General features: G+C 37.3%; 1 protein-coding gene across 1 annotated transcript in view; it reads left to right on the forward strand.

Annotated features, from left to right (window-relative positions):
* LOC103257955 (PH domain leucine-rich repeat-containing protein phosphatase 1) overlaps positions 1–20,954 on the forward strand; it is a 195,248-nt gene that overhangs the window by 119,688 nt on the left and 54,606 nt on the right. Inside the window, exon 4 of the mRNA XM_008055664.2 lies at positions 17,365–17,531. Within this exon, the coding sequence (XP_008053855.2) occupies positions 17,365–17,531 (167 nt within the window). The remainder of the gene's footprint in view (positions 1–17,364; positions 17,532–20,954) is intronic.

Genomic DNA, 20,954 nt, shown 5'->3' on the forward strand with positions numbered 1-20,954 from the left:
ACCTGCTGGGCTCAGGCGATCCTTCTGCCTCAGCCTTCCGAGTAGCTGGAACTACAGACACATGCTACCATGCCCAGCTAATTTTTGATTTATTGTAGAGATGAGGTCTCGCCAAGTTGCCCAGGATGTTCTTCAGCCCGTGGGCTCAGACAGTCCTCTGACCATGGCCTCCCAAAGTGCTGGGATTATCGGCATGAGCTTCCATGCCCAGCCACAGCATGCATTTTATACTTAAGTTTGGGTGAGTGTTTCCAGGAGAAAGGAAGGATTTTGATTTAGCTATTTAGATTACTAGTATTAGCTAGAACTAATTAGAATGAGAACTTTAACCTCCTTTCCCTTCAGAAAGGTTTTGAATGATTGGAGAAGCTTTTTACTGTGGTGGTAAAAAGAGTTTCAGAGAAAGGCAGACATGGATTCTGCCATTTACTGGCCATGTGACTATATCCAACTTTCAAAATTTTAAACAAAATTTTCATTTGATGAGGTGAATAATACTAGTACTTACCTCCCAGGACTTATATGACATTTGCATGTAATGGACTTACACTGGCACATGGTATGAGTGAATGACTGCATTTTAACTAGCGAAATAAATAAATTTGTTACTGTCATTTCTGCCATCACTGATTGTCAGACAGTCTTTTAAAATATTATCTATTTGTATGTTTATTTTTATAAGGACACACCTGCCTTGCTTTAGCTGAGCAAGTTACCTTTTGCTGCTGTTAACAGCCACAGCAGCCTTTTGGGGAACGCAATTAAAGACAGCAGACACTGGGGAGAATGAAAGTTTTCTCCTGAAAAATTAGGGGTGGGGAGCAGAGGCACAACATTTTCGTAGATGCATGTTTTGATACAGTGCCTTTCCTTTCTGTAGTCTTTTTTTTCTTTTTTTTTGAGTTGGAGTCTCACTCAGTCGCCCAGACTGGAGTGCAGTGGCTGCTCCCGGCCACCGCAGCCTCGACCTGCTGGGCTCCGGCGATCCTTCCGCCTCAGCCTTCCAAGTAGCCGGAATTACAGGCACGCGCTACCACGCCTGGCTGATTTTTAGATTTATTGTAGAGATGAGGTCTCGCTGCCCAGGCGGGTCTCGAACCCGCGGGCTCAGGCGATCCACTCACCTCAGCCTCCCAAAGGCGCGGGATTACAGGCTGAGCCACCGAGCCCGGCTCTTTCTGTAATCTTAAAAACAAGATATGTGTTTACAAAATGTTTAGAAGTTATTTTTAAGGAATAAAAGGGCAAATGAGTTGTAAGCGACTAATTAGAGAAGCTAGATATTAGAGAAGAAATGAGTGAAGGAACTCCCTATTTGGGTTTGAAGCCTATAAAACATGCCCATACTGTTCTTTAAACTTGGTAATATGTGCTTATGGGGAATTTGGTAAGGCTGACTGTTACAAGCCTCTTGTACTTTCAGTTGTTATCTGCTGTTTCGCCCATGTAGGAAGTTATGCAGTTTAGTCACACTCAGGGTTGCTATGGAAACATTTAATTTCTTTTTCTTTTCATCATATTGAGAAACAAAACATTCACAGATTGGATTGTCTTTATATCCTGATGTTTAAATGAGGATTCCTTTTGATACGAATCTGAAAGAGAAACAAACCAACAATAGAAAGGAATATCTGAGTTTCTGATTTTTTATGACCATTCCCACCCCAGTCAGGGTGGGAAGACAAAAAAGAACCAAATTCCAATTATTTATTAATTAAAATGAATTAGAAAAGTAATTTAAAAGGAAAGGTCTTTATTGTCATTTTATTTTTCTGGATTTTATATGTAAGAGAAGTATTAATCTTTGTTCTAATTTGTTTCAGTTGATTTTGGGAAATTTTATAAAAGTTAATTAATCAAATGTGTCGTACAAGGTAGGCTCTTATGTGCTTATTATTTTTTAAGCTTAATCTCAGCACTTAATGTTGCTTGCCAAAATAATGCCCACGGCTGTCTCTTTAGAGTTTTTATTTTGGGCGTGTGTTACCCTCTGTGGAAGAGATCCTATGGGAGAATTACACTATTGATTGTAAATTCATCCCTAAAATATTAATGCATGGCATGCTTTAAAAATTTAGCAAACCATATTGTGTGCAGTGTAAAAAAGGGCTCTGTTTGCTCCACCTAGGCACATGTACCCAGCCTGTTTTCAGAGTGGTTGGAAGGGCAGTGGTATGGAAAGGCCGAGGGTGGAAGTTGAGGGAGGAGCAGGAGCTGCCGAAGAACGCCGGTCAAAAATCCGAGGGACTTGACAGAAATACTGACCAAGCTGTCCGTCTTTGTGGCCCACTTTTTAGAGGGCATTCATTTAAGACATGCTGATTGATCCTGTGAATTCTTTTCAAAGTTAGTCTTTCATGTGACTCTATAGCCTCAGTCTTAGTTTTCATTTAGAAGTTTAGTAACTTCTGTGACACTTTATTATTATCCCAGTTTAAAGTCTGCTTCTTTATTCCATGGAAGATTAAAAGTGGATTCAGATCAGTAATTTAGTGCGGTGTGCATATATGTTTTTAGCTCTTTATTATGGAAAATGTCAACTATTCAGAAGTAGCTATAATAGTGTAAAACCACTCACATACCTGTGACCCAGCTTTCAGAACTATAACTCATAACCAGTGATGTTTTGTCTGTATACTTTCTATCTCTCTGGATTATTATAAAGTAAACTCCAGGCATCCATAGTTTCACTCACAACTATCTGTGTGTGTAACTCTAGAAGCTGCTACTTCTTCTTAAAAATATAACCTCAATTATGTTATGTGTGTGTGTGTGTGTGTGTGTGTGTGTGTGTATGTATGTGTGTGTTTAAAGAATGGGTAATTCAGGTAATTATGATTACTTTCAGAAATCTTCTGTTTTGAAGACTAGAGAGTTGATTTGGATGTCTTATTCTCAAAATAATGATGTAGTATGTGATACCAAAGAGAATATACAACAGTTGTAGGAAAGGGCATATTGCAAAATTGCTCTTTTAACTTTTTATCAGCCAGATTGAATGCTCTCAAGTATTGATTAGCTAAATGAAGATAAAAACAACTTACCTGTTGGCACATTTCAAAGTTTAGTATTTTGAGTTTGAATAGTAAAATGACTGAATCAAAAGTGATGGAGCTCTGTAGTTAAGAATACGATGTCTAATAATAGGCACCTTTTCTTCCAAATTGTTCTAGTTGTCTTTTTTAGTTGTCTAGTTGTAAGGACAAGAGCACAGCGTGACATCCTCCTAAGACCTGATACCTGACAAATTTAGTTGGTTCTAGCAAGGTGACAGTGAACCCAACATTATAAATTCAGGCCTCATGAGGTCCATTTAGCTTGTCTGTGTGTCCCTCTCTATGCTGACCGGTGGCTGATATGCTGGCAGTTGCAGGTGACTGTTACTGTCATAGTAGTTAACTCTTGTGATATGTAGCTCTCAGTATTAACCATAGTGTTTTAATTCTAGGCCATTGACTTGGGGAAAAAAAGACACTACAGTGAGCTTTTGGTTGTCACGCTATGTTGAGTTCACCTTTAACACACACAGTGTAGGCAAATTGGGGCCACATTTCAGGCTGAATTAAAAATCATGTGAAATGATGAGTAAACATCACCTTTTAAATAAGAATAAGGTATGTGATGAATCACAATTGAACTTTTGGTTTCATTTGCTTAAAATCATGTTTTACAAAGAGTACTTAACTAACCACTTGAGTCAAATCATTCTAGTGTAACAGGGTCAAGGCTTCCAACATAAAGAATCGTGTCATTAGATGTAGTTGCAAGGAACCCTTTAATATGACTTAGTCATATTTTATAAATATTTTGCCTCATAACGTGTCTCAACTTGAGATGTCGTTTAAGGAGTCTGCTGCTTTTTGCCAGCATGTCCTGTGACTTGTCCTTTAGAGTTGTGCTGTGGTTTGTTACATTAGGCTTATAATGGTAAGAGGCTTTCCTTTCAGTACTGTTCTTCTAAGGAGTCCAGGGCTTTTCTGGAAACCCTTACTCTATGTTTTATACCAATTTTTTAGTTAAAGAGCTAAGGGCCCTTTGATCTAACAAGACTGTAATAGAATCTGAAGTAAAATTAAGGGTCTGAATAACATGCATTTTAGCTTATACACAGGGGGAACCCTAAAGCACCAGAATTTATTTATAAAAAAATTATATATTTATTCTTACCTGTTTAAACTTCAGCACCTTCAAAGTACTCTCCGTTTGATGCGATACACCTATCGAGACACTTTTTCTACTTCTCAAAACAGTGTTTGAACCCTTCCAGTTTGATGCCTCTTAGTGCTTCTGCCATTTTTTCGTTTCACCTCTTCCACATTGGCAAAACATTTCCCTTTGAGAATTTTTTTCATCTGGGAAACAAAGTTGCTGAGGGCAAGATTTCGTGAACAGAGAGGGTGGGGCACAGGAGAGGTAATTATTAATTCTCTTATATCAGAACTCCTGGCAGAACCCTGGTATTGAACTGCATGATGCTTTGCCACATAGCTCTTCCTCTGAATTGTCATAATTTATTTATTTTTCAGGACTGGTTTAACATCATTGTTTTGCTGTTCTAGGATATTCCTGCCTGAGGCTATTGTAGCACATTTCTCAACTATACAAGGGAGACCTCCAAAATCCAGAATTTATTTATTTATTTTTTCAAGTTGAAGTCTCACTCTGTTGCCCAGACTGGAGTTGCAGTAGCCGCTCCCGGCCACCGCAGCCTCCACCCGCTAGGCTCCAGTGATCCTTCTGCCTCAGCCTTCCAAAGTAACTGGAACTACAGGCACATGCTACCACACCCGGCTAATTTTTGATTTTTTGTAGAGATGAGGTCTCACCAACTTGCCCTGGCGGGTCTCGAACCCTCAGCCTCCCAAAGCGAGGGATTACAGGCTGAGCCACTGAGCTTGGCTAAATCCAGAATTTATTTAGAAAAAATTGGGTATTCTTACATGCTTAAACTTCAGTCACCTGCAAAGTACTCATCATTTGATGTAATATTCCTATCAAGGCACTTTCTCCACTGCTCAGAACAGTTTTTTGAACTTGTCAATTTTGATGCCTTTGAGTACTTCTGCTGTTTTTTGTTTCACATCAGCAAAATGTTTCCCTTTGAGGGTTTTTTTCACCCAGGGAAACAAAAAATTCGTGCAGGACAAGATTGGGTGAATGGGTAGGGTGGGTCACAGGGGTCATGCAGTTTTTGATCAAAACTATGTAGGCAGCTGCATTCATAAATCACCCATCATTGAAATGGGCAAAAGCACCAAAAGAATTTCCAAAACAGGTGAAACAAAAAAACGGCAGAAGGCATCAAAATTGATGAGCCCACAAACTGTTTTTGGGGGGTCCTGTTGTATTATGAGATCTCTATTACAGATATAAAGCAGCAGTTTATGACATTAGGAAACTTAGAAACTCTGCTTTGAATTTAGGCTGAAGATGAAATATTTTGGATTGCATTAAATTTTGCTTTTGATTATACATAAAACTGTGATTAAGTTAGTAAAAAGAACACAATGATCTTTACAGATATAATTACCCTTCATCTACATCCAACTTATTTCCACACTGCTGATTCCTTCTGTTCTTTTCCTGTGGTGGATATTTTTTCTAGTTAATATATTCCTGAAGGTGTTTTCAGTTATAAAGTTATTTTAGTTTTAAACTGTTTAATTTTTTCCAAAATTTTATAGCATTTTTATACATTAACAAAGATACTTAGCTTACTTACCATCTCATACCACAAGAAACATGCTTTAGTGAAGCAGCAATTACTTGTATAACCAGACTTTTGTCATTTTAAACTTATCCCATGTACCTCCATCTCCCTTCCTCCGGTCTTCCGTGTCTCTTCCTCCCTTCTTTCTCCAGCTGTGTTGGAATTAGCAGAGTTGTCACTCTCCTTGCCCAGCAGACAGAGATGGGGAGAAGAAGGGAGGAAAGACAGGACTCGTATTTTATGCTTTCTTTGTGCCAGGCACTATTCTAGGCTCCGTGTGGGTGACCGAGGCCTCAGCAAATGGAAAGGTGTTCTTCGTGTTCTAGGCAGAACTCTGGAAACATATACTAAGGAATCACTGAAGGTTGAATCAAGAAGGTTGATTGGGATCTGTACGACTACCATTAGTACTTTTAAATACATGTGGATTTTGTTTGAGTAAATAAAATACATTCAAGGTTTCAAGCTAGGACCTTAACAGTCACATTTTAAAGTTGTGGCATAATATTTTAAGATTGGGAATGACCCTTGTAAGGTAGTTGACAAGAGGGTCATATTAGTTGTCATTCTCTGAAAGAATTGTGCTAACAGTTATTTGCCATTTTCTTTGAAAATGTTCTTTAGTTTGCCTTAAATTTTGGTCAAATGTCAAATGGTTCTCAGTTCAGAGATTTAGGATTTAAGATTTTAAAAATACATTGCAAACTTCCAGACACTTCCCAACTCCATCACCAGACATCTATAGCACTTCAGACATCTGCAGTGTCTGATAAGACAGTTCTTACTTATAAGTGAGCTTATAAGTAAGAACTTACAAGTGTTTATGACTGTGCCTTATTAATCTGAATTTTGCTTTTTGGTGTGTCACAATATAGTTCTACTCCTTCTCTTAGTAACCTCTAAGTATTGCTGGTTACCGTGATCTGTTGCCGATTACCCTTCCATTGCCCCATGCCTCTCTTCAGCAGGCTGTGTTCAAGAGACATCTCTGATAATTCCAACAATTCCCTTTGTCACATGCTTCTTAGATCTTTTATCTAGTAGCTTCCCTTCTGGGTATTCTCTGTTTTTTTGATGTATTTGTAGATATCTTCTCATCAGCACAGTGTGTGTGAACATTATTTTCCTCACTTTAGGCATTATGTTGAAAGTGAACTAGTTATTCATTTGTGAGATCAACTCTAAAATAAAGACTTTTGTTTTGCTTTTTTCCCTCCCCAATTTGTTGGTAGATCTTTTTTGTTAATAATAAAACTGTTTACCATGCCAAATTGATGCTGTAGTGACCACAGTAATGCACATAATAATAACAAACCTTTTAGTAACTGTGATTATTTGGCAAGTACTGTACTAGATACTTTATAGCAGCCCTGTAAAGTAAGTGCTTATAATAATTCTATGAGGTTGGTTTTTATAACAAAAGATAATTATCCTTGGATATATTATCAACTCCATTTTGTGAATATGGGCAATGAAGTATAAAATATTCAATTATTGCTTCATACAGTTCTACACCTTGATCCTTTTATTTAATTGTACTTCCAATGTCCTACAGTGGTTGGAAGGAACTAAAAACAAAGATTCAAATAACAACTAAGATTTACTGAAATAATAAGAATAAAGTGCTTCATATACAGAGTTGTCAACAGAATCCTGGCAGCTCAGTAGTGTCGTAAGAGGTGATTTATCAAGCCGTCTGTTAACTAGAGAGTGCTGCTAACAGACACTTGAGCATAGCCACTTTACATTGATCGTTGATGTTCTTGAATGATGACTGAGAGTGATTTCAGAAATCTGACATGCTTCTAAGTCACCCAAAGCTGAGTAAATTGTTTTCACTGTTGAGAGAACTACTGTTGTCTGATTCTTTGCAAACTGATCAAATACTGATATATCAAGAACTTGCACATATGATGAATTAGATCTCTGTGTATGGTCATGTTATATTTTGAAGTTTAATCCTCTTAATCTGAGGGTTTAGACCGTTTAAAAAGTATATATCCTTAAAAGTTTAGTTCCCATCACATGTATACTTATCTTGGGAGTCCCCAGCATTTTTAACCCAAAGTACTGAATTTTCTTCAGTTTCTCTGAAGAGTTAAATTCTTCTACCCACTGGTCTAATTTGTAATTTTGTAAAGCAGGAAATAATGGAATAATTGGAAAAGCAGTCTATAAACTTTCTATATTTAGTGTATTGGACCTTCTATGTTAGAACTTAAGCATCAAATTTTATTTTTTATCTTAAATGCAAAACAATTCACTAATTTCTAGTAGGAAAACTATTTGAAAATGTACTTGTATTATTTCTTTTAATAGAAAGCATTCTAGAATGTAGGTTTTTTGTGGTTCGATTCTCTGTCAAGAAGTTGCCGCTTCGGTGGAATGCTGCCATGACTTTCAGAAACATTCTTAGGTACTCACATTCTAAAGGGATTGTTTACACATATTTTGCCAATAAGGAAATGAGAGCGGAACTCTGAGTTCAGATTTGATTTTCACCCAAGCTAAACTCTATTTTTTTGTTGTTACGGAGAAACACAATGGGGTTTATGTGTGTGGAGGGGAGATAGCTGTTAGAATGACACCAATGATTCATGATTTGGGGAGGCTGTTGGTGCCATCTCCTCTGACCCTTCACAGTTGCTTTTGACTCATAGAATGAGTTGCCAGGTCCACATTTTCACTTTTGGCTACACAGTGAGCTCACTGGACAAATGCAGCAGAAGTGCCTGTGAATACATGGTTCATTTTGTCAAGGGAGGGCACTGTGTCTGTAGCTGGTACTACTGACATGGAGTTCCGAGGATTGTGTTCTTGGCTCAGTGTGTGCTCTCATGGCACCATTGCACGACCATTGTTGAATTATAGTTGTTTAGATGTCTGTATCCTCAAGAGGATAAGCTTGTAAAGACAAAGTGCCAAGTACGGTGACTGATTCCTGAAAGGCAAATGAAGAAGGCATCTGAATGATTCCCTCAGGTTAGCATGCTGCCTGTGTATATGCATACCTACCCCTCATCCTCTTGCCCTTTCCTCCACCCAGCAAAGAGAGCTAGGGATGCCTTGGAGGATCTCTTAGTCTATAGTTTTCTATGTTGGTTTTTTTTTTTTTTTAATGTTGTTACAGCTTGGTGCTTAAACGATGACCCAGGTTTTTGTCACTTCTCCAGTCTGCAGCTCTTTCCATACACTTATTTTTGGGTCCCTTAACCATATTTTAACAGGCACCAGACAGCCCATCTTAAAATCATAGGTCCTCCTCCTCCCTCCAAATGCTCTTGCCCTCATAGAGTCCCATCTCTCATTTTTACCTCTTAATGATGGCCTCTCTGGATTTTCCTGTTGTCTTCAATGATTTACCATTTCATAACCTCTAAGAATTTTAAATGGTGTATGATTTGCATATTCTAGTTCTTATATTTTTCCACATCATTTAACCTTTTAAGGAAAAGAAATGATAAAATTCTGAAATTCCAGGTAGAATGTACTAAGTCCAAAATTGGTAGCTTGATATGCTCTTACTAATACATTATTAATGTATGTATCATAATTAATTTTATAAGAAGGGTTTTTGCATCTGTTAAACAGATTTTATAGCATGATAATTAGTTCAAGATCAAAAGACGAGATGTCATTATGAAAAACTCGGGGATTAAGCTAAGGCATTTCTATGGTTTTTTTAAAAAGAGATTATTGCATATTATGGTACAGTGGAAATTAAAATATTTACTAAAATTGAAAATCTTGTTTAATATAAGCACTGTAAAATAGTATTGATTAGGATGAAATTGAAACAAAGTTGTTAAAATACTTAACTAATAAAGATTAATAAAATATATTCTAAATTTATATTCTTTTGCTTCTCCCAAAGCATTATTTAGGGATTGAGAATTAAAACTAGGTCAGTTGAGGTTAAGAATTGTTTGCAAAAGTCTGGTGAACTCCCCAGAGACTATCCCTGTAGCCAGGGCCATAATTTCCCAAGCCACTGAAAGCTAGGCCAGAGCAATTAATGACTCACAATGCCAGTTGACAGCCAAAATCTTTTACTTTACACAAACTGAATTATTTGTGCTATTCTAGCTGCTTTGCCCAAGCCTTTCAGAGTCATTTACTTAATTTTGAGCCTGTCATACATATAATAAGGATAAATACAGCTTTACTAAAGTATAGAGGGGAAAGAAAATATCACATGAATATTCCTGAACTTGCCCTTGCCTATGAAAGATGATTATCCACTAAGTGAACTATGTGCAAGAGCAATGTGAGTGATACAGAGTGAAATCTTACTTCAAGGGAGATCGGTGGGGATAGGTTAAGGATAGGACAGTTATCTTGGTTTAGAAGTGCAACTGAGCTAGAATCAGAGCAGAGACATTTGTTGACATAAATGTCCTAAGAATGGGCAAAGAAATGACAGGAAAGTGTCAAGTGGAGTAACATGTTGGAAAATGTATGAATGTGCCAGGCATGGTGGCTCAAGCCTGTAATCCCAGCACTTTGGAAGGCTGAGGAGAGAGGATTTTCTGAGCCCATAGGTTCAAGACCAACCTGGGCAACTTCATGAGACCTTGTCTGTACAATAAATCAAAAAATTAGCAGGGCATGGTGGCATGCACTTGTAGTTCCAGTTATTTGGAAGACTGAGGCAGAAAGATCATCTGAGCCCAGCAGGTCAAGTCTGTGGTGGCCATGAGTGTGCCACTACACTCCAACCTGGGTGACAGAGTGAGACTCCAACTCAAAAAAATTAAAAAAAATTAAGAAAATGTATGAATGTCCATTAAGTAATCTGAAAATTTTGTTGTTCATTTTATCACTTTTTTATTCTATCCTGCATTGTTCTTTGGAAGACATTTTGAGGGCCAAATGAACTTTTTTTTCATTTATGATTACCGTCATTTGGAGAAGAAGACAACTTGAGCAGGTAGTTGGGATTCATGAAGTTCTTTTTAGTATATCCCCTAGGGGGTGTAGGTTCATGATGGAAAATCTCATCATTTAATTTATTAACTCTAAATTATCAACCTTAAAAAAATTTTGTTGTTGTTAATACACATTGGAACTGATTTCCTAAGCCACAGTTACCATCAACTGATCAAAACTTGAATCCATTTATTTGTAGGTCATTGGTAGTCTGTCTTTGATTGTACTTTATCTGTGTAACTACCCAAGGTGACAAGAGAAGTGACTTATATTACAGTTTTTGCTGTTGTTTTATAGATTTGTATTACTTTTAACTGTGGATATTGCTCTAGGGTTACTTGGTCTACAGAGCCTGTCCTGAGTTTTTTTAAAATAAGAAAAGTATTGTTATTGTAGTAGCTTGTCGAATTGATCAGGTCAGGTGATACTTATTCTACTTTAGAGATAAGGAAACTGAAGGACTCATAGATGAAAGAATTTACCCAAAGCCACATAGCTAGTAAATAGAACTGTCCCTGTATACTGTTAGGTCTGTGCCCTTTCTCCTGTATGTCAAGTGACTTGGGCTTCAACTTTGTGTCTTCCATTGTCTTGATGTGTGTGGGTATAATACAAGTATAGTCGGTTTTGTTAAAAGGAATTTATTTATATTTTAATTATGAGATCCTTTAGAAGTCCCTTTCTATAACAAAGTTGTGATGTCTGTATATGTCTGGTTTTTTTTTTTACTTTCTTTTCTAATTTCTATAACCTCTTACACTTCTCCTGTATCCCTTAAAAGTTTCATTAGGTGCTCACCAGGTGGCATCACTGTTGCCTAGTTGGACAAGCTGTGTGAGATTAGAGTGGACAGTGCCCGTGATGTCAAGGAGTGATGCCTCCATAGGGCTTCACCCCTTCCCTGAAATCTGTATTTGGTGAGCAGATGGTCTTTGCTGCCTCTGTGGAGGAAGACTCACTGTCTGTTACCACCTTGTTTTCATTTCTAAGGCTTAAGCTTATCCTAGGGACTACATCTAAATTTTGTTGCTCTAGTTAGGTTATATTTATAATAGGGGTTAGATCTTACCCTCTGGTAAAATATGATTTTCATTCCAGGTTCCCACTTGATAGTATAGAGTTACTAGTACAGGTTCTTGTTCAAATTCTGATATGGCTGCTTTTGAAATGAGACTAAGTCCTTACTACACAGAGTTGTTGTGAAGATTAAATGTGTCTTAAGCTCTTGGAAGGGTAACAAAGGAAGTACTACCAAATGTTAGCTGTTATTATTGTTGTTACTACAACCTGGAAAAAGAGAAAACTAGAATAATAAAGGCTACTTGCTCTGAGATGTGTACAGATGATTTTCTGATTAATATTTATTGTTTATTTAAGTCTTTTTTAATTTAAGAAGGATCTTAGTTTCAATCGCTACTGTGTAGATGAGTCGCAGTTTCTTTGAATAGTGCTGCTGGTAGTGTTTTCATTTGGGAATCAAGCCATACCTTCTAACTAGAGTGATTTCCTCTTATGGTGGCAGAGACCTGATGTACCTTGGTTGGTTTGTGTGGAAGCACTTAAATCTCCGTTATGTTGCCAGGGCACGGGACTGGGCAGCTAATGGTAGCTTTTGTGGTCACCTTGGCATCTCACTGCCCCATGGCTATCATGCCTTATCAAATTGATCTCGAGATGATGTTCTAGTTCTGCTGCAGCTCCCAGATGACTGCTCTTGCTGTTGTAGCCTTGTGAATGTGGTTTCTGCCCCTTTATTTCCAGCAGAAACAGCTTGCAGTCCAGAATGAGGAAAGGAAGCAAATACAGTTTGATATTTAATCATTTTCTCTTAGTTGTCCAGAGGGAGTAATTCATATATTGATGTTTCAGTTGAAATAGAATTTGTCTTCTCCAAAGTGGTCTCCACGTGAAAGAATACACTAGATACAGAGGCAAACTAGTGAGAAAGGAAGAGTTGCAAGCAGTTCATTGGCCCTTCTTATTATAGCAGATATATTTTGAGGGTCATACAAAGTACGCAGCATGGGGTTAAATTTGCGAACAAAATAGAAAAATCCTTGCCTTTATGGGCTTCCAGTCTAGAGACAGAGACAGATAAAAATTAAGGAAATTACTCAGTGCAGCTGACCCTCTGTACTGCAGATTTCCCCTTCCTTAGTTCAACCAACCATGGCTGTGAGTACAGCCATATCAGGAGCTTGAGGATCTGCAGAATTGGGATCCTTGAGGGTCCTGGAACCAATCCCCTGTGGGTACGGAGGGTGGACTGTGTTGGTGACCACATCACACCTCCCAGAACTTTTTCATGCTTCCTATTTCCCTCACATTATAAGCCAGATTCTTTATAATATTCTAAAGGCCTTACAGGATCTGCCACCCACTCCACCTCCTTACCTTTCTCACCTCCTTGCCAGTCACCATCCCCACACCTCAGTGGTCTCCATATCCCTCAGACATGGCAGACATGCTCCTTCCTAACGAACTCTGGCTACTTCCTCTGCCTGAATGTCCCCCTAGATAAATCCTTTCATTTACTTCCTCCCGTCCTTCCTGTCTCAATATCACCTTTTCAGTGAGGCCTGCCCTGACCAACTTATTTAAATTACAATCCACTACCTTCCAAACAATCCTGATCTCTCATTTCTGTGGTCTATTTTTTTCTGTAGTAGTTCATGATTTTTAGCATATAACTTATTTGTGAGGAAGGTTTAATGGGGCAGCGATCTTCATTTTGTTTGCTGAAGTATATTAAGTGCCTACCTAGAATAGTAATTGGCACCTGGTAGATACTAGGTAAAAACGTTAAACGATTAAGAAGGGTTGTGTTAGTTTCCTGTGGCTACTATAACAAATTAACAAAGCCTTGATGGTTTATGAGATCAGAGATTTATTCTCTCATGGTTCTGGAGGCCAGAAGTTCAAAATTATGGCAGTGCAGGACCTTACTTCCTCCAAAGGCTCTAGGAGGAGAATCCAGGGCAGAATCCATTCTTTGCCCGTTTTGGCTTCTGGGTGCCACAAATGTTCTTTGGTTTGTGGCAACATCACACCAGTCTCTTTTCTTCTTCTATCTCAAAAACCACTCTACCTCTGGTTTATAAGGATACACGCAGTTTGTATTTAGGGCCTGCCTTGATAATCCAGGATAAGCGGCTCCTTGCAAGATCCTGAACTTAATCACATCTTTCATCATATAAGGTAATAGTCACACTTTTGCCACATAGAATAATATTTACAGATTCTGGGGATTAGGTCATAAATGTGTATTTTTTGTGGGGAGGGAGGTCACCATTTACCTACTACAGGGGGTTAAGGGGATCCTTTGGTTGCAGTAGGAAGAATTATCCCTGGTGTACTACCTAGTAGAACAACAAATGGAAGACTGCTTTCATCTTTTTTCTCCTCCATTTTTTTACTGAAATTTTTATTGAGATCACATTATTTTTTTCAAATTCAAAAAAACATACACATGCATAGTTACATACAGAAGAGTACAAAGGATAATATTATAATTTCCATATACCAACCTCCTCAGTTGTTGACACATTGATATAGTTGTTTCATATCTTCTGTTGACCCTCTTATAAGGAAGTACACATTACAGATAAACTCAGAATCTCATATCTTCCCTTTCCTATTTCCATTTTCCTCCCTGCGTATCTAGAAACAGTCACTATCATTAATTTGGTGTATGACCAATCTATATTTTACAGCTTTTTTGCACATCTAACTACTCATACATAATATATGGAGTGTTTTGTGTTAAAATGTTTTTTACAAATGGTATTATACTATGTGTAGCATGCTGCAGTATGCTTTTTTATCAACTCAGGTTTATACATATGGATCTAGTTCATTCATTTTAACTGTAGTTCTGAATGGCTGGTTCTCTCTCTCTCTTTCCTGGCTTCAGAATGTATAAATCCCAGAGAAACCCTCTGATTAGCCTAGCTTGAGTCCCATGCCAGCACCTGTTGGATCAGGCTGTGGCTTCAGCAGATACAGCATTAGAATTTTTCTATCCTGGAGTGCATGCCTACCTCTGGACTCACTGAGAGCCTCTGGGTACATTGTTTGTAGCTCCCCTTGGGATCACATGTGTTTGAAAGACTGTTCCAGGAAAAAGTGGAACATGAAGCAAAGTGCAGGGACAAAAAACACAGATTTCTACTCCAGCTTCAAGTTGGCTTGGACATTACTTCTCTGACCCCCGGGATTGTGTTCTGTGCCCTTGTATTTCCTATCATTGTAGCAATTACTAATGTAGTATCTTAATTGCCCTCTCCTCTTGATGTGTACTAATTCAGGGCAGAGACTGTGTCTGTCTTGTTTTATTGTTGTATATCAGGAAATATAAGGTCTGCACATTGCCATTAGATAGATGCTCAAACCGTGTTTTTAAGTGAATGACTCCACCAACTAGCAGAACTTTCTGTCTCACTTTCTATACACAGGTTCCTGTCCACTTCCTATGAACTCCATAGAAATCCTATGGTGCTTTTGCACATGCCTTTCAGGCGCATTAAAATTCTGGCTCTTTTTTGCATATTTTGGCTTATATGGATGGTTTGGCTCTGTTTGGAATTTTATTTGTGTTATTTAATGGTGAAAATGTAAGAAAAGATGAAATTGCTAAAACATAAACTCAGACTTCCTCTGTAAGATCTTTTGAGATAAGCCCTGCCTAGCCTTCTTCACCCCAGTATATTTATCTTTCATGTTTGCACAGTAATTTCTTTCTAACCTCAAATATACCATTAGCAGAATTGATTTTATGCAAATATATTTCTTGATACTATTTTTAAGCATCAGGAGAATTTGGATTCCAATGGATGTAAAATGTGAATAATTCTATTTGGAAATAGTAGTAGTAGTAATTGTAATAGCTGTTAAGATTTATTGAATCTTTCTTCTGTTCCAGGCATGTAGAAGTATGCCATCTTTATGCCTATTATGCAGATGAGAAAACTGGATCTCAGAGAGATCAGTGATCTATCTGTTAAACTTATTTCAGCTCATAAGTGGTGCTGGGATATGAATTTGTGTATCCTGAGCTGAGAGCCACATTCCTAAAATTGTGTTCTATTGCCTTCTGAAATCAGGAAAGGAAACCTGGGGTTTAGTAATAGAAAAGAACATCAAACTGATCACAGATACAGAGTGAAGTTTCTGCCCGAAAGCTTTGGTGAAGATAATGAGGGAGAAATAGCCAAAGTCTTGGACCTGCATTCCCTTGGCCTCTGTGAGAAGAGAGAGAGCCAAGGTGTGTGGAGGTAGAGCTGAAGCCATGTGCTTTGATATGAACTGACACTGTGTTGCCTGGAATATTGGAGAGAGCCTTTGAGAAATACAAAGTACCCAATGCATTTTCTGTCTCCAGCATGCAAGTTGGTGGTTAGCCCTGGGAACCTGGCCATGGTAGGAGTCATTTAACCAGGAAGACATTGAACATTTGGATAAACATTTAGGCACAAAGTTTTACATACAGTACTTACATGAAGCAAAGTGCAGGGAATTTATAAGCATGTCACTGAAACTTTGTGGGAGAGGCAACCTGAGAAGTTAATAGCAGACAGGTAATGGAATCTGATTATACATGTCATTATTAGTGAAGATGTGGCACAAGGCCATTGATACTACTAATCTTTATTGTGCTATTTTAAATTGGTATATATAAGGGCTATCATATGTTGGATCTTAGTGTCTGTCTCCTGGTTCTGTATTTACTCTAAAGACTCAAATTTAGCTCTGAATTATCTTACTGAATTCTCTTATATGTTCTTAGGAAGAAAACTCCTACATTGGATCAGATTACTGATATCACTAAACCAGATGGAATAATCTGTGCTCTTTTGAACCTGTCTCCTCTGCTAGGTTACTGTAAGCACTATTATAGTACTCGGCTCAGTTAGGTACAACACATAGCCGTGCCTTGCTCAACAACAGGGATATATTCAGAGAAATGCATCATTAGACAATCTCATCGTTGTGTGAACATCCTGAAGTGTGCTTACACAAACCTAGATGGTAGCCTATTGCTCTAAGGCTACAAACCTGTACAGCATGTTACTGTACTGAGTACTGTAGGCATTTTTTTTTTTTTTTGAGTAGGAGTGTCACTCTTTAGCCCACGCTGGAGTGCAGTGGCATGCTCACAGCCATTGTAGCTTCGACCTGCCGGGTTCAGGCTCAGGTGATCTTTCCACCTCAGCCTTCCAAGTAACTGGAACCACAGGTATGCGCTGCCATGCCTGGCTAATTTTTTGATTTATTATAGAGGCAAGGTCTTGCCAAGTTGCCCAGGCTGGTCTCGAACCTCTGGACTCAGGCAATCCTCTCACCTCTGCCTCCCAAAATGCTGGGATTACAGGTGTGAGCCATGCGCTCAGCACTGTAGGCAATTGTAACACTCTAGTGTTTATATATCTAAACTTAGAAAAGGTAATGTGTTGTGCTATGGCATTGTGATGACTGCCACATCACTAGGCTGTTGGAATTTTTCAGCTTCATTATAATCTTATGGGACTGCCATCATATGTGTTTTCTGTCCTTGACTAAAATGTCAGGCTGTGTGTGACTGTAAATATTCTGTGGGTTTATATTTAGACTAATAGTGCTACTTGCATGGTATGTCTATTCCAAACTGAGGTTATCTTATTTCTAGCCATAAAAAGTAGTTATAGGATAAATGGATGGTATTAAATTGTACTTTTATCCCTTTCTAGGTTGCATCCCAGCGCATTAGCTCAGTGGACCTCTCCTGTTGCAGCCTGGAACATCTTCCTGCCAACCTCTTCTACAGCCAAGACCTCACTCATCTAAATTTAAAACAAAACTTCCTACGGCAAAACCCTAGCCTGCCAGCTGCCAGGGGGCTCAATGAGCTGCAGAGGTGAGCCTGGTGAATCATTAGGAGAGGAGAAGGGGTTACAGAATCAGCTTCTGGTTGTTATCTCTTGAATATTCGAACTAAAAAAGCTATAGTATATAAACTTTCTCTTTCAGAGAACAGATAATTGGACTTTGTTTATTAGTGAGGACATTGTTTATCAATTCTCATTCTGACTTTGAAATTAATGATTTATGATATTTATTAACTGGATAGATTTGTATAAACAATTCTCTTTAGACCACTTTTATTCCTTAACTTATCTAAAAGTACATCTGCAAAAAGTCAATAACATTTAGGATGTTACTTTTGAACCTCAGGGGTTTGTTCAGATTAAATTATTATTATTATTTTATTTTTAAAAAAATTTACAGAAGGCTAGTTTTTTTTTCCTCCCGTGAAAAATCATTTCCTTAGAAATTTAAGAACCAAGGTTTAAATCTTTTCACATCACGTCATCTGGTTGATTAGTGTGTAGGTTTCAAGAGTCACATGTTAAATGAATAGGATCTCTTCCTTTATAACTAAAGAAATGGAACTTACTTTGCGTGTCTCCTAAACAGATTTAAGAATTTGTTATATTCATTTCATCTCCCTTTTGGACCAGTAATCAATCTTGATTGATTAAGTCTCTGATACTTATTTGTTGCAAATATATAACTATAATTGCAAAAGAATATAGCTGTTTAAAGAATTAGTGGCTAGTTCATTTGTTTTCAAATGACTGATATGATCAGAGATTAAACTATGGTAATTAACCATTGTGATTCTGTGTGTATGGTTTTTGACACCTAGGAAGACTAATTCAGTAATTGCATATTACAAAGTTTGTGAATGTAATTAAAAATAGAAGAGCAATTTAATTCTTTTCAGATAATTGTGAATATTCTTCTTTGATACTATACCAAAATTTGACAAGTGGTCATTTCTTTTTTTTGTTTGTTTAATATATAATGTCAATTGCAGACATTTTTAAAATGCTAATTACTTTGTTAATGTAGTATACTTTGTATATATAAAAGAAATGGAGTCTTGCTGTGTTGCCCAGGTTGGTCTCAAACTCCTGACCTCAAGCAGTCATCCTACCTTGGCCTCCCAACGTGCTGAGATTATGGTATGAGTTACTGCATCTGGCTGGCCATTTCTTAAATGTTAGTTCAAATGCGGATTCTGAAACTCTATTGGTGACTTTTTTGAATTCTTTAACATTAAGATCCAATGATCTGTCTTGCACTTTGAATGAATATTTACTCATGTATCATTTTTTACATTAAGTATTTTATTTGGAAAATACTAGCTTTATTGTGTAGCACAGTTACTCCAAATGTTAACATGTTTCATTATGCAATCTTGAGAAATCACATTTGTTGATATCATCACTGATATCATTAGAAGAGTCTTTAAGTATTAGGAAGTTCTCAAGCTTACTGTAGAAAAAGATTTCCAAAATTTTGATTTTTAGTTAAAAGCTTGAATGCTATCATTGCCAACAAATACCATCAGTTGTTTTTCCTGAAGCACCCATCTTGCTACATTTTTGAGAAAATGTGTTCCAAATACCCAAGTATGAATAACAATAATTTGTTAGTTCTTTTAACTAAAAGTGGTATTCTATGTAAATAGTCACTAGTTGGGCTCACAATTCAACTCATACATCATATGCTGAGATTACAGGTGTTTATTATGTGTTTTCCTTCAGATCACCTTCATACTTTAGTATGCACCCGAAGTGCTTTATGTGTACTTCCCGTTTCATCACCCAGAAAATTAAAAGACATGCTTGTACTCAAGGGATAGAGATGTAATAAAATAAAACATTTTTAAAAATCTTTCCTGAATTATCAAGGACATTCTTAAGTAAAACTGGCATTGTAAAGTGTTTTAAAGAATATTTTTACTATGATTATCTGGCAGAGAATATAGAAGAATATGATGACATCTGGGATAGTTTGGTGCTGCAAGACTCCAATAAAGATATTGTGCTCAAGCAATTACTTATGGCTCACTGTAACTGATGGGTACTATGAAAGTAAACCCCATCGGAATTCTTGAACTTAGGTTTTTTTAAGCCCTATGTATTGGTATTAATAATTAGTACTGGCCAACAAAAGAAACAAATATTGAATGATTCCATTTATATGGGGTACTTGAGTAGTCAAAACCATAAACAAAAAATAGCATAGTAGTTGTTAGGGAATGGAGAGAGAATGAAGAGTTATTGCTTACTGGTTCAGAGTTTCAGTTTTTCAGAATGAAAAGTGCTCTGGACATGAACGTGTGATGGCCGCACAATGTGACTAAACTTAATATCACTGATCTGTACACTTTAAAAGGGTTAAGGTGGCAAATTTTATGTTACATGTACAATGAAAAAGTATAGTTTTTACATAAAATTTACACATAAATATCTATTTAATACTGAGGATAGAAAATTGTTACTGATAATAAAAAGTAAAATAAATAATTTATAATGGCATTGCAATAATTAAGTTAATATGATTTTTTTGTTGAGGGCTACATTGTTATCCAATCTGTTCTTGGGTTTGAAGTTGTTTTGAAATATGTTTGCAAATTTACAGAAGTGTAGGTTTTTGTACTTTATTAAAGAACATCAAGGACTTTCTATCATACTGCAGGATTCTAGTGTCTTAGAACAAAATGGGCATTAGAATTCATCCGAACTAATGTTTTTTTTAGAGATGAGGTATATGGAGGATGTTAAAAACCAAATTCAGGTTAATAGTTACCTTCTGGGGATGGAGTTAAGGGGATGAGATTAGGAATGGTTTGAAGAGAATTTCAGCTATATCTTTAATGTTTATTTCATTAAAAAGAAATAGAAATTAGAGGCAAAAATTTTAATATCTGGATAGTGACTAACTGGATGAACATTAATGTTTTCTGTGTGTCTCTATTTGAGTATTTTATAATAATCTAAACATCTGAAACCTAAAGAAAAAGAAAATTAAAATACTTCTTTTTTTTTTTTTGAGTTGGAGTCTCACTCTGTCGCCCAGACTGGAGTGCAGTGGCCACTCCCGGCCACCGCAGCCTCGACCTGCTGTGCTCCGGCGATCCTTCCACCTCAGCCTTCTGAGTAGCCGGAATTACAGGTCTGCGCTACCATGCCTGGCTGATTTTTTGATTTATTGTAGAGATGAGGTCTCGCTGCCCAGGCGGGTCTCGAACCCGCGGGCTCAGGCAATCCACTCACCTCAGCCTCCCAAAGGCACGGGATTACAGGTTGAGCCACCAAGCCTGGCAAAATACTTCTTATTACATGGTAGAATGTGATACTTTAAAGAGCCAGTATTCATGGAATAAATGAATATCTTCATGGAAGTATATTTTTATTTGTATATTTAAGGAATTTATGCTAATAAATCTCTAGTATATGCTACACAGGGAACGTGTTTAAGAGATACC

This window comes from Carlito syrichta, unplaced genomic scaffold (assembly GCF_000164805.1).
Source record: "Carlito syrichta isolate Samal-C Ts95f unplaced genomic scaffold, Tarsius_syrichta-2.0.1 Scaffold82257, whole genome shotgun sequence".
NCBI lineage: Eukaryota > Metazoa > Chordata > Mammalia > Primates > Tarsiidae > Carlito > Carlito syrichta.